A 14,683-nucleotide genomic window follows, 5' to 3' on the forward strand; every position below is an offset into this window, starting at 1 on the left:
TTCTCTAGCAGACAGGCTTGTCTGCTACCATCAAGCATGCAACTAGAAATACAATTGCTCATTCATCCTTTCACACAGAAGGGAAGGGGGATGACAGTATTTTATCATATACAGTATATAAAAGAAAGCGGATGTAGGTTCCGTATGAGACTGTGTGACATGAATTACATATAAACTGTGTTTTAAAGTGTAGTAGTATGACAGATCGTTTTTGATTATGTGTAAAAGTAACACGTTCCACTGCTGAGTCTTCTCCCAGATAGTCAGAAACACCACAGTAAATTTAGAAGTAGAATGCATGCCGTAAATGACAACAGTTTTAAGAAATTAACATGAAAGGAATCCAACAGAGACCTTTCAAGGGCTTACGGAATGGTTGAAGTGTTCGTTTTTCCGCGCGCTGTTCGAGAGTGGAATGGTCAAGAAGTAGCTTAAAGGTGGTTCGATGAAACCTCTGCCAGGCACTTAATATTGAATTGCGGAGTAATCATGTAGATGTGGGCATAGATGTAGATTGTTTTAAGACTTTCATTGAAAGCCATGTGTGCAAATACAGTTTTCGATCACTCTGAGCAAGTCGTTTGTAAATAGATGTTCAATTCGTCGTGTAACTAATTCATTAAAATGTGAACCATCACACTGCAACAACATTACCAAGCACAATAGTGTACTTTCCAAACAATTTCCGTATGTATCTGTGCATGAACTTACGTGTATCCGGCCGACCATTCGAAGTTGTCTATGATGGACCAGATGAGGTAGGATTTAACGTCCACTCCGTCTTCGTGAATCGCCCGCAGGACCTCCGCCATGTAGCACTGTGGCAGAAAACGGTTTCAGTGATACTGAACTCACAATTTACAAAACGTAGTTTTTAAGTGCCTTATGCGAAGAGGCAGAGATAGAGATGCAGCAAGCGGCTGTTGTGTTTTTCTGCTTAGCTTAGTCAAAACGCGACGTCCAGTCGAACGTAACACATTACTCGCAGTTGTGATATACTTCTACTGAACTCGTCGCTCTCTTCATAAATCCGAAAACAATTATGATCAATGGATCTATTCCAGAAGCAACGCTTCAGATGAAAACACCTCTGTAAAGTGTAAGCTACACGCTTTACAACTGCTAAGAAGCAACTGCCAATAGCTACGGAACAACCAACAATTGTTACGGAACACCCGACCATTGATAGTAAAAGGAAATATAGAGGGTTGGGCTGTTAATTGCAGCGAAGCCTGTGCACGAACGCTCTGTGTGCATTCTACAGATCATGCAGGGTGGTAGTAAGGGTTTTGTTTTTTACGAACGTTGTAATTTTGGTAATATTTTACATGTCGCGCGGAAGAATAAGGTTCAATAGTATCTGAGGTATAACGGGCAATATCTCTGCCAAACAGATTGCGCTGCGAGAGCCTGGTAGTAGAACATTTGCTTGTGAGTGGGTGAGTGGAGTGCAGTCTTGCAGTCTTGGAGAGAGAGAGAGAGAGAGAGAGAGAGAGAGAGAGAGGAGTCGAATTGTATCTTGTGATGGAGTAAGATGTGTTTTGGCCGTGCTATGTGCTGGGAATAATTTTCTTACATTATTTTTCATTTATGGAGAGATATTTTGTAAATTCATACAGAAGACTTCAAAAGGAACTGTAACAACGCATTTGCCAAAACATCCAAGCCTAGTACTTAAGTTGGCCAGGGATTCAGAACTGGAGATCTTATGATAACGTAACAGTATGTGATTTTCTGGTTTTTCTTCAAAGGTGGATAGCATACATGTTTGTAAGGAAGTAAAGAGTTGTTCACGTTTTTTCCACTACTAATGTGATGTAAATTTTTAATATTTCAAATGTTAAAATATCTTGTCTTATTGTTAGTAATGTCAAGTTTTATTAATACAGTTATTTTATTGTTTTTCTGTCAATCAGCCTTTGTATCTTTATTCCAAGTTTCATGTATATAATTTTGCTTTCCCGAGTTTCTCAGTAATAGAACTTTAATTGACAATGATCATTGTAGTAATGAGATTTATTAGCACAGAAGTTTTGTGGATGTCTCTATAAAGTACGCATTGCAAATCGCGTTGTTAGTAGTTTGAATTTTTACTTTTTAACTAGCATAGCAGCAGCAGCCGCAGTAGTTTGGAGACAGCAGCAGCACAACATTTATTCATTGCTCAAACAGGTGGATCATTTGTAATTTATGTGTGATACAGTTAACACTTCAGCAGTAGCGTACTTTTCAGAGAGAGCGTTTTTAGTAGTTATCTATATTTCATATTTTTCTCGGAGTCAGATTGCTTGCATTATTGCTATCAGGACAGTTTTATTAAATTTAACAGGACAGACTATACTCTCGCCACGAGCGTTACAGAACACAGTTCAATATTGCATTTCTGATTAACTTTTGCACTGGGATCACTTTTCAAGAACTGAGAGATTGCGTACGAACTTAAGTATGAGCTTAACTGTTTCTCTAATCACGAGTTCTGCTTCGCATTACCACACAGACAAAATACCAGCAAAAATAACTATGCATTAGCCACTTTCATTGTGTTCAACGAAGGTTGTTGCAGAAATCATTAGTGCGTGATTCCGTGTGGTACGACATGTCTACAAGATATCATTTGAGTGCTTACGATCGTCAACGAGCCGTTGCAGAGATCGACGCCGGTCAAAGTATCACTACCGTGGCCACTTAATGGGTCTGTCTAAAAGTGATGTTTTGTGATTAAAAAAAAAGGACGCTGAAGTTGAAAATGTTATGAGAAATCATGCTGTCGATCGTAGAATACGGACCACCACACAGCAAGAGGACTGTCACGTAGCCCTAGTGGCGAAAAGGAACAGACATCTCCCTCCTAAGCAGATAGCTGCAGATCTTGCAACCGCTAGCGGTACACTTCTCTCTGCTAGTACCATTACGCGGTGATTAAATCAGGCTGGTTATGTATGCTTGGAAGCCTGTTCAATGCATCCCACTTCAGTCACGACATCATCGAGAAAGAGTTCATTAGTCTAGGGAGAACGGTGGTCTAGAGTGAGGTCGTTAGTGGGTGGAGAACAGTGGTCGAGGGTGATACTCTCCGATGAATCTCGCTTTACTGTGGCAAGTGATTTTGACCACCAGTTAATGTGGAGAGAGAGGGGAACACGTTATACACCACAGCGTCCTCGGTATGGCCTAAGAGTTACGGTGTGGGCAGACATTATGCATAAAGGCCAAAGATGGGTTCATATCTTAGCGCGAGGTACGGTTACAGCAAAGCGGTATTGCTAGGAGATTATTCTGGACCATGTCCATCTGTTTATTGGTACGATAGGTTCTTACTTTGTGTTTACGGACGACAGTGCGCCCCCCCCCCCCCCCCCCCGTCCTATCACAAATGACGCTCGATTGTCGCACACACCGGAAAGTGAAGCTATTGAACATATGGAACTCGGCGTACTTCCCTGAACTAAACCCTATAGAGCATGTCGAGGTGCTATTGGCAGACGTGTTTCTCAGTGAACACCCCTACCCGAACCGTGCAGGAACTCAAAACTACGTTGAGAGAGGAGTGGGACAGGATCGTCCAAGAACTTCTCAGCAGTTTTGTGGTCAACAGAACAACTGGTGCAAAATGCGGATTAGTTCCCGAGGAGGGCATATTCCTTACTGAGACTACGATATCAACCTTTATGTCGGGAGTTTGACCTGTGTCAAACATGAACGTTATTTACATCTGCTTTCCTGCTTTCTCATGTGGTGAAGTCAACAACTCCATTTTTCGTTATGAATATACCACTCCACTTCTATTACGTATGTACTGTTTTACCTACATTGCCTGTGATTATTCCTGTCCAACAGTGTATCTCTTCCACAGCGATTGTCAAGCATTGTAAAACTTCACGGAATACAAGGTTGTTCTGATCTAACAAAACAGACTGTTTCGACAACTACATAAAGCTGCTTGAAATATCTGTATCTTTCCATATAGATTTTTTTACTTGCAGTTACTTTATAAGCTTTCTTCGTGTGGTTCGATTTTTTGTATTTGGTCTCTCTGTTTCTTTTTCTTTTTTTTTTTTAAATTACACCCAGTTCATCTAACATGTATTGGAAGTCAGAACCACCACCACTAATGCGCAGTGACATAACAGCTTTAGTGCGGTACACATTTCATCGACTAACACCGTAAAGCCTGATAAGAAAGCATTTCCCATCTTAATTTCGACACTTAATTACAAAAGTCTTGCCAAGCAATTAATTCCTCGACACTAATAAGATGGTGTTTTAACTGCAAGCCATACATGTATCAAAAATTTTTGTAGTTCCATTTTGTTTAATTGAACTGGACTGCGACTGGGCAAAGACTTGAAGAAAATAAATACCAACAGCCGTAAATTTATTAATTATTTTATTGGGCTACCAGTTTCATCTCAACGTCCACTCAGTTACAGGGATCACTAATTTCAAATGGCTTCAGCAGATTTCTGAAACTTCTTTGTAGACATAGACTATCCACTCCTCTAACAACAGCTAACACAGTTGTCGTTAGAGGGGTGGGGAGTACACTTCTAATGCGAAGTTTCAGAAAGCTATTGAAGTCAATTGACATTAGTGATCTCTGTAATAGCGTGGACGTGGAGGATGAGTTGACTTATCCAACTACGTATGTAGGGGCCTGAAGACGGTGCCAGTGAGGCACCGAAACTGGTAATCCAATAAAATAATTAATAAATTTACGGCTGTCGGTATTTACATTCTTCAAGTACACTATGTGATCAAAAGTATCCGGACACTTGGCTGAAAATGACTTACAAGTTCGTGACGCCCTCCATCGGCAAAGCTGTAATTCAGTTTGGTGTTGGCCCACCCTTAGCCTTGATGACAGCTTCCACTCTCGCCGGCATACGTTCAATCAGGTGCTGGAAGTTTTCTTGCTGAATGGCATCCAATTATTCACGGAAAGCAGTACTGAGGAGAGGTATCGATGTCCGTCGGTAAGGCCTTGCACGGAGTCGGCGTTCCAAAACATCCGAGAGGTGTTCTATGGGATTCAGTCCAGTCCATTACAGGGATGTTATTGTCCTGTAACCACTCCGCCACAGACCGTGCGATACGAACAGGTGCTCGATTGTGTTCAAAAATGCAATCGCTATCCCCGAATTGCTCTTCAATAGTGGGAAGCAAAAAGGTGCTTAAAACATCAATGTAGGCCTTTGCTGTGCTAGTGCCACGCAAAATAACAAGGGGTGCAAGCCCCCTCCATGAAAAACACGACCACACCATAACACCGCCGCCTCCGAATTTTACTGTTGGCACTACACACGCTGGCAAATGTTCATCGGGCATTCGCCATACCTAAACCCTGCCATTCGATCGCCACACTATTTAACATGATTCGTCGCTCCACACAAAGTTTTTCCATTGTTCAATCGTCCAATGCTTACGCTCCTTACACCAAGCAAGGCGTCGTTTGGCAGTTACCGGCGTGATGTATGGTTATGAGCAACCGCTCGACCATGAAATCCGTTTTCTCACCTCCCGCCTAACTACCATAGTACTTGCAGTGTATCCTGATGGAGTTCGGAATTCCTGTTTGATGGTCTGGATAGACGTCTGCCTATTACACATTAAAACTCTCTTCAACTGTCGGCGCCAGCCGGAGTGGCCGTGCGGTTCTGGGCGCTACAGTCTGGAACCGAGCTACCGCTACGGTCGCAGGTTCGAATCCTGCCTCGGGCATGGATGTGTGTGATGTCCTTAGGTTAGTTAGGTTTAATTAGTTCTAAGTTCTAGGCGACTGATGACCTCAGAAGTTAAGTCGCATAATGCTCAGAGCCATTTCAACTGTCGGCAGTCTCTGTCAGTCAACAGACGAGGTCGGCCTGTAAGTTTTTGAGCTGTACGTGTCCCTTCACGTTTTGCACTTCACTATCTGATTGGAAACAGTGGACTTAGGTATGTTTAGGAGTATGGAAATCTCGCGTACAGACATATGACACAAGTGTCAAACAAGCACCTGACCACGTTCGAAGTCCGCGAGTTCCGCGGAGCGCCCCATTCTGCTCTCTCACGACGTCTAATCACTACTGACGTCGCTGATACGAAGTACCTGGCAGTAGGTGGCAGCACAAAGGAACTAATATGAAAAAAACGTATGTTTTTGAGGGTGACCGGATACTTGTGATCACATAGTTTATTATAAAGGGGATGTGTATAAATATGCACATGTGCCTCGAAACTACTAGACCAATTTCAACCAAACGTGGTTCACAGGTCACTTACACTCTGGAAAGAATCTATGTGGGGGTAAATGGTTCAAATGGTTCTAAGCACTATGGGTCTTAACATCCAATGTCATCAGTCCACTAGACTTAGAACTACTTACACCTAACTAACCTAAGGACATCACACATATCCATGCCCGAGGCAGGATTCGAACCTGCGACCGTAGCAGGCGCGCGGTTCCGGACTGAAGCTCCTATAACCGCTCGGTCACAACGGCCAGCTGTGGGGGTAAGAACGACTCACCTTTTCAAAGGGAAGGGGATGGGGTTTAGAAAGTAGTGTAGCCTACGACGAGTGAATTCCCATACTTAGTCATACAGTATTTGAGAATGAGAGAACGTAGTGACTTGTGACAAACACTGGACTTGAGTTCAAACCTTTACAAAACTTTTTCTTCGAGTAAACCCCCTCAAAATGATTAAATGAAAAAAGTTATTGCTTATTAGAGTGAATTTTCGCTGTTTATGCAGTAAAACTGTAGCATTGAACATGACGTTTCATTTTATTACTTGAAACTTCCTGGCAGATTAAAACTGTGTGCCGGAACGAGACTCGAACTCGGGACCTTTGCCTTTCGCGGGCAAGTGCTCTACCTACCCAGGCACGACTCACGACCTGTCCTCACAACTTCAATTCTGCCAGTACCTCGTCTCCTACCTTCCAGATTTCACATAAGCTCTTCTGCGAACCTTGTAGCACTAGCACTCCTGGAAGAAAGGATATTGCGAAGACATGGCTTAGCCACAGCCTGGGGGATGTTTCCAGAAAGAGATTTTCACTCTGCAGCGGAGTGTGCGTTGATATGAAACATACTATTTTATTACATGTTTACTACTAAATGTACTAGCGACATAATCAACACATAGGATTCGCATATACCTTTGAATGTACCAGCAAAATTGTATATCATTCTACAACTCATAGTTCAGGAGATATGATGTAAACACTGAGTCGCGCGAAAAACTGCTGCATAATGCATGACATTTATATTTATTACCTCTTTACTACTAACTCCATTCACAAAACGTTTCGCAGACCCTACCTACTTATACCACTATATGCGCCTGCAAAGAAAATCAGGGCTTATTTGAGTCAGCTGAAGTTAAGTAGTTCCAAAACAGAAGGTGGTACATTATGAGTTAGAGCAACTGGACTACACAACCCAGTTTCTAATATAAGGGGCAGGGGAGATTTACGCATTCGTGTCGATATATTGCATGCGGTAGTGCTGTGGCTTTGCGTTCTTTGGAGCTCTTAAAACATCGTTTCTTGAGCTAAAAAGATTTTTGAATTTGGAACTTCTACTGGCTGCTTCTGGATCTCTAACATTTCAACCTTCTAAACCCACGAAGTTTCATTTTGTTTCCTCCTTTCCTTCGGGGTGCTTCACTTCTTTTTCTCAGGCAGCGTTGTAAATGTCTTCTAGACAAATGTCTGAGCCTGGGCAAGTATTGACTGTGGCATCATTGGGCCGAACATACTTCTGTTTAGCAATGAATTTGAGGTGTTCTCATGTTCTGTGCTTTTCCGCATCGTATGATGAAAGCAGGAACTGTAGCACAGCCGTGTTTCACATTGAAATACGAGGGCTACTCGGAAAGTAAGGAACGACAGATCGCGAAATGGAAACCACAGTGAAAATCAAAACTGTTATATTTGCAACAGTTAGCTACAACTTGCAGCTACTTATCTCCATAGTCGCCGATCCGTTTGTCGCAGCGTTGTACCAACTTTTGAATACCCTCGTTATACAAGGCAGCCGCCAGTGCTTTCCGCCAATTCTCTACACTGGCCTACAGCTCATCGTCTGTGCCAAAATGTTGTCTTCGTAGCCACCGGTTCATGTGAGCACTGATGAAACTCAGAGGAAGACAATTACGGGCTGTGTTGTGGGTAATCAAACATTTCCAGCTGAAAACGATGCAGCAGCATGTTCATTGCCCCTGCAGAATGCGGTTGAGAATTGTCTTGAAGAAGAAAGTTCACGACAGTTATATAATGTTGGCTGCATAGCTTCAGCCAAAATTTCTCACAAGACCCTCGTACTTGGCGGGAGACACTATAGATCTAGGTGTCTTTATGTGTTCCCTGTGTGCTCAGAACTAAAAAGAACGACGTAACGCGATCGACGGGCACACTAGAGACACTGCCCAACACACCTGTGCAAAACTTCATCGGATTTTCACTGTGGTTTCCATTTCGCGACCAATCGTTCCTTACTTTCCGAATAACCCTCGTAGTTCATATTGATACGTTCGTGTCCATAGTCTCTAAGGTAGCTTGAAAGCTTGAGGTCAGTACTTCTTTCTAAAGTTCACCAGTGATTCTACTGTAGTGTGTATACACAAACTCTGAGTCTGAGATATTATTATCCTGAGTAGTAGCTCAAAAATGTGTGTGAAATCTTATGGGACTTAACTGCTATGGTCATCAGTCCCTAAGCTTACACACTACTTAACGTAAATTATTCTAAGGACAGACACACACACGCATGCCCGAGGGAAGATTCGAACCTCCGCCGGGATCAGCCGCACAGTCCATGACTGCAGCGCCTCAGACCGCTCGGCTAATCCCGCGCGGCGAACAATTTGTATTCAGCTGGTATTATTCTGAGTTTACTGGTGAAGTATCTGATTGAAATATGATACTGTTATCGTATTTCATGAGTCTGGAACTTTTCTTTTGAAATTTTAGTATAGCAGAGTAGATTTAGTTTTGAGGTTCTAAGATAATCTTTTTTCTTTCTTCATGAAGATAGTTTGCAGATATGATGAACTTTATTGTCTCGTGGTAACTTGTGATGTACAATTTGATTTACTTTTATCAGACAGAATACTGTGTTATTTTTGAGGGAAGTGTATGATATGACTTTTTCTGTAGGTGCATATTTTGTGAAGTAGGTCTTGAATTCTAGAGGTATAACTGCTGACTGTATTTTGAGTAAGAGACTGTGTATGAGTGGTTCTGAATTGAGAAAGTTTAACTAGGAACATTTCTGACTGATGCTTGTTCTGCTATTTAGGAAGTATTTTGAAGAGTGATAATTTCAGAATCGTATGCATACACATGACGAGTCTAGGGAATACTGTCCGATACAGAGAGGGAATATGATGAAGAATTTTGCTTTAGGATTGCCATGAGGCTTATGATGTTATTATGCTTTATTATGGTGCTAATATAGCGTATTATGTGCAATTATGGTGTATTATGTGAAGTGGACTATGATTAATAGGATATTATACTGGAGGTTAATGAAATATGTTGTTCTGAGGAAGACAGAAAAAGCATCATGTATGATTTAGTGGGGAAGCATTCTTTTGGAGCTACTTATGGAATAAGACAATGTAAGGGGTGCACACTCTTTAAACGAATCAAACTGCAGCTGTACTAGATACATGGATGTTCTGTTTGTGCACACTTTATTCGAAGGTAGAGTCATTGTAATACTTTAACTGTTTCATGTACAATTAATTTGACCAAAAAACAGCTCTAGAAGTACACGACTTACTTTTATTGTCAAAAATTCATACAAGCAACATATTTATAATAGAATGAACATAATTATTACCATTGTATACAAAAATTCAATTTTTATAATCATTGTTGGTCACAAGGGAGGTGGTTCATTTTTTGTACCACTGTGCATAAAGATGCATGATAGTCTTGGAAGCATGTCTTCCTTTTCCCTAAGTATAGAGGAACCTTACACACACTACATATCCAGTCGGTGCGAATTTGTTGTTTCTTGGAACTACATGCTGCACATCTCCTCCTTGCAGATCTTTCTGGCTGATGAGATGAACTTTCAAGACACACAGATTTCGGAACGTTGGGTTTCTTCTTGTTGAGCTGGAGATGGCTGCTCAGACTTCGCTTTTTACCTCTTGAAGCTACCAAGGCAGGTGCCACTAAATCCCTTGCGATTTCTCTTCTGAAGGCCTTCAGAGTCATCTTGGGCAACTTCATTTCTTTATGGATGATGAAAGCATTAACCACAGTGGCATCAATAAAGTACCAAAATATTCTGTGCCACCACTTTCTGCTCTTTCTGTCAGTTTCATATACGCCCTTCAGCTGGTCAAATTTATCTTCACAATTCATGTTGGCATTGTAATCGGAGAGAGCAATGGGGCAAGAAACTTCTATTTCATTTCCATCTTTTTCCGTTCTTGTAACCTCTGTTGTTTGAGTTGGATCATGGAAATTTGCAAGCAGATGGACGGATCTCTTATCTTTCCACTTCATCACACTAAGGCTTGTATTGCTAGTAGCCCAATCATAGTCACCCCTTTTCATTTCCTTGTCACTTTTCAACATAGGTAAAGATTTTCTGCTTGGATTCACTGTAACACAGGCACGTATTTTTTTTTCTTTCAAATCTTGAAGGAGATCTGGGCTACTGAAATAATTATGTGTGATCCTTATCTTTAATATTTTCAGTGAGGTCTTTCACAACTCTTTCTCCCAATTTGTTTTCCACAGCATTATCTTTCTTTCCTGTGTAAATATCCAATTTCCATGCATAGCCAGATTTGTCTGCTAGTACCCACACCTTGTAGCCTCTCTTGATAGGCTTCTTTGGCAAGTACTGTTTTATAGAAGATCTTCCTTTAAATTTAATCATAGATTCGTCCACTGCCATACATTCATTTGGATTAAGTGCTTTCTGAAAGTTATGTGAAATACTTTCTAGGAAAGGACGCAACTTATAATGTTTATCATAATTGGTGTTCCCCCGTTGTGGCATTTTACTATTGTCATTCAAATGTGAGTTGGTGAGAAACCATTCGAAACGCCTCCTTGAAATCAGCTGACTCACATAACTATCATGTAGATCAGCACCTGAACTCCAGTAGTCTCTGTAACTAGGAAGTGGTTTTATGCCCATCAAGATATTTATCCCTAAGAAAGTTTTTAATTCTTCCCTGGATGCTGGCACATAAGATTTACCAGTAGTCAGAGATACAAGCTCGTCTGAAACAAAAATAAATCCATAATATCACTGAAAGCAGAACTTTAAATAACTGATATGGTGATGGTGTGCCTAACTCCACAATAAAAACACTGGGACCACACTGGGAAGTAAATGCAGGGCATCATCAGGGCGTTCAGTTTTGCTCCACTTATGTTCAGTCTCCGACTGATGATCAGCCATCTCAGATGGAGTCTGATACACTGTCACAGTTTGACAGAGCTCAGTCTCTGGTGACCTAATCACTGAAACGGTAGCTGGGCGCTCATCCTCAGAATAACTTGACGTATCAGAATCAAACAGAATAGTTTTGGATGTAGTTGGTTCCAGACAATAAGAATTGTCATTGGTGTTATCACTGTCCCCACAATCAAATGATACGTCAGGTGGAATATCCTCTTCAAGGGCTTTCAAAATTTCAGACTCAGTGAGCTTTCTCTGACCCCTCATTATTACTGAAAAGTAAAGAGTATGATTTACCTATGTTTGAAGTAGACTGACTGTTGTGGTACAGTGGTACATATTTTGAACCGATGAATAATTAGCTACATTTTAATAATTTCTCTTAGAAGTAGTCTGAACATCACAAAAAAATTCAATAAACAAATGTACTTACATATTTCAGTAGAAATTATGTTGGATACTTCCGTTAGTAAGTAACAAATAACAATGTTGCACAAACAATCTCTCCACAGTGTACTTGAGCGCACTTCACGTAGAAATATGAAGTACTGGTGCTGTTGCAAGAACCCAGTAACAACTGCCATCTGGTGCATACATCTAAGAACTACAAAGAACATGTCCTGCTAGTAGTTCAAGTAATCTACCACGAGAATGTGCTGTTCTACGCATCCAAATTGGTGGTACAAATCATGTACCACCGTACAACCTCGGTGCAACATAAGGTGGTACACAAATTGTACCACCAGACTTGCAAGAGTTAAAAAGTGATTTATTTTGTCATGGAAAGATTTCCAAGAGTTCAGTGCTACTGAAGTTTTGTTGCTATTGACGAAATGTATTATGACGTTAAGAGCTATCGATTATGGAAAGAACACGAATTACAGTTGAGGTACCAATCATACCTGTTACATACACTGAAAACTCCAGAACAAACGAAACGTTTACCTGTATGAAACACCAGCACTTGCAAATGTCACATTTTTCTTTTCATCTATTTAGAGATAAGAGTGTGTATGTAGATGTATCTGTCGAGTAACGAGCATAGGTAGTTTTACAAAGTTGTTTTCTCTATTGCTGAATTATGTGAGATGTGTGTGAAATGAATTTTCTAGCTTTGCAAAGTTATAGAATGAAACTGTCTCTGAAAAATTTTGCTTTTACTATGTATTAATGTTTACACTTACTATGCTTTATTTTTGTGTGTGACATGGTCATAACTTAATTTTTCTCGATTGCAGAAGTTATAAAAAACACGGAACTGTATGCGTTTGTATGAGCTAAACAATATTTTCAGATCGGAATATAATGGGCTTAGCGAGCGAGTTACATTCAAACAATGCGAATTTTGCAGTGGTCTCTTACGGAGAATTAGACATACCAGAACTACCCAGTCGTGTTAAAACATTTATCCGTGACTCATATATAAATATGATATGCATTAGTATGCATTTTCAAAACTTTTTCTTTTCAGCTTGTGGTATTTTGACGCTTTGACGAGAGGTTCTAGATAATAGCGTAAAACAAGTTACTTCAATACTTTACTGTCTCTCTATTTAAATAACTTTATTTCTGACTTTCTCTTATGGTTCTCCTACAGCAGTGAGGCAATGCCGATTCTATCATGTTAAGTTAATGATTGTAAGATGATGATTTTTTTCTTGTCATTAAGCAATACTGAAGGTCAAGAGATGTTATTTGCTTCATTTTCGGTTAATAAACCATTTCTTTCACTACTACTGAGCAATGAGAGGATAAATCTTTATTGTGTTGCATCTTAGGATAAGCAACTACTGAGCAATGAGAGGATAAATCTTTATTGTGTTGTATCTTAGGATAATTTAAGTCACTGTTAGTTGCTTTATAAGATAAGTCTTTTGAATGATAAATTTATTTTGCTGTTGTGATAAACTTTGTATGGCCATACGATTCTGACTCCATAAGGTTATAACTCCATACGATTCGGAATCTATAAAATTATGCCTCCATTCAGTTCTGACTCCATACAGTTCTGACTCCACGCCGGTTTTAATATGGTGCACAAGCGCGGTACGGAGGATAGGTTTGTGACAGGACATTGGCCAAGGAGACTTCTTGCTGCGCCGAGCACGTCGACATAGCCCACTCTTAGTAACGGTCACCAGCTTTGACAGGCGACGTGTTATCGGATTCCAGCTGGGTATGTGATTTGTACACACATATAAACTCTTCACTTCCTTCGTTGGCTTCACTTGCTGGTCTGGAACATTTCCATGTGATGGATACAGGTTCTGATCCAGTAATGACAGGAGCTCACTAGGTGTACCTGTTGTGAGACCAGTGCAACAGTCGTTATCAGCATCTTATGGAAGCTAATGTTGATCTTCCGTTGTCTGAGTTAAATACACTATGTGATCAAAAGTATCAGGACACCTGGCTGAAAATGACATACAAGTTCGTGGCGCCCTCCATCCGTAATGAGTATGGTGTTGGCCCACCCTTAGCATTGATGACAGCTTCCCCTCTCACAGGCTTCCACTCTCGCAGGCGTATGTTCAGTCAGGTGCTGGAAGGTTTCTTGGGGAATGGCAGCCCATTCTTCACGGAGTGCTGCAATGAGGACAGGTACCGATGCCTGTCGGTGAGGCCTCGCACGAAGTCGGCGTTCTATTATTCAGGTCAGGACTCTGTGCAGACCAGACCATTACAGGGATGTTATTGTCGTGTAACCACTCCGCCACAGGCCGTGCATTGTGAACAGGTGCTCGATCACGGTGAAAGGTGCAATCGCCATCTCCGAATTGCTCTTCAACACTTGCAAGCAAGAAGGTGCTTGTAACATCAATGTAGGCCTGCGCTGCGATAGCGCCACGCAAAACAACGATGGGTGCAAGCACCCTCCATGGAAAACACGACAACACCATAATACCACCGCCTCCGAATTTTACTTTTGGCACTACACACGCTGGCAAATGTTCACCGGGCATTAGCCATACCCACACCCTACCATCGGATCGCCACATTGTGTACCGTGATTCGTCACTCCACACAACTTTTTTCCACTGTTCAATCGTCCAATGTTTACGCTCCTTACACCAAGCGAGGCGTTGTTTTGCATTTACTGGCGTCATGTGTGGCTTATGAGTAACCGCTCGATCATGAAATCCAAGTTTTTTTCACCTCCCACGTAATTGTCATAGTACTTGCAGTGTATCCTGATGGAGTTTGGAATTCCTGTGTGATGGTCTGGATAGATGTCTGCATGTTACACATTACGACCGTCTTCAA

General features: G+C 41.2%; 1 protein-coding gene across 2 annotated transcripts in view; it reads right to left on the bottom strand.

The window, feature by feature from the left end:
* Window positions 1–14,683, bottom strand: part of LOC126094630 (myrosinase 1-like) — a 192,588-nt gene that overhangs the window by 38,818 nt on the left and 139,087 nt on the right. For both annotated transcript variants that reach the window (XM_049909114.1, XM_049909113.1), the window contains exon 11: window positions 712–818. In XM_049909114.1, the coding sequence (XP_049765071.1) occupies window positions 712–818 (107 nt within the window). The remainder of the gene's footprint in view (window positions 1–711; window positions 819–14,683) is intronic.

This window comes from Schistocerca cancellata, chromosome 8, assembly GCF_023864275.1.
Source record: "Schistocerca cancellata isolate TAMUIC-IGC-003103 chromosome 8, iqSchCanc2.1, whole genome shotgun sequence".
NCBI lineage: Eukaryota > Metazoa > Arthropoda > Insecta > Orthoptera > Acrididae > Schistocerca > Schistocerca cancellata.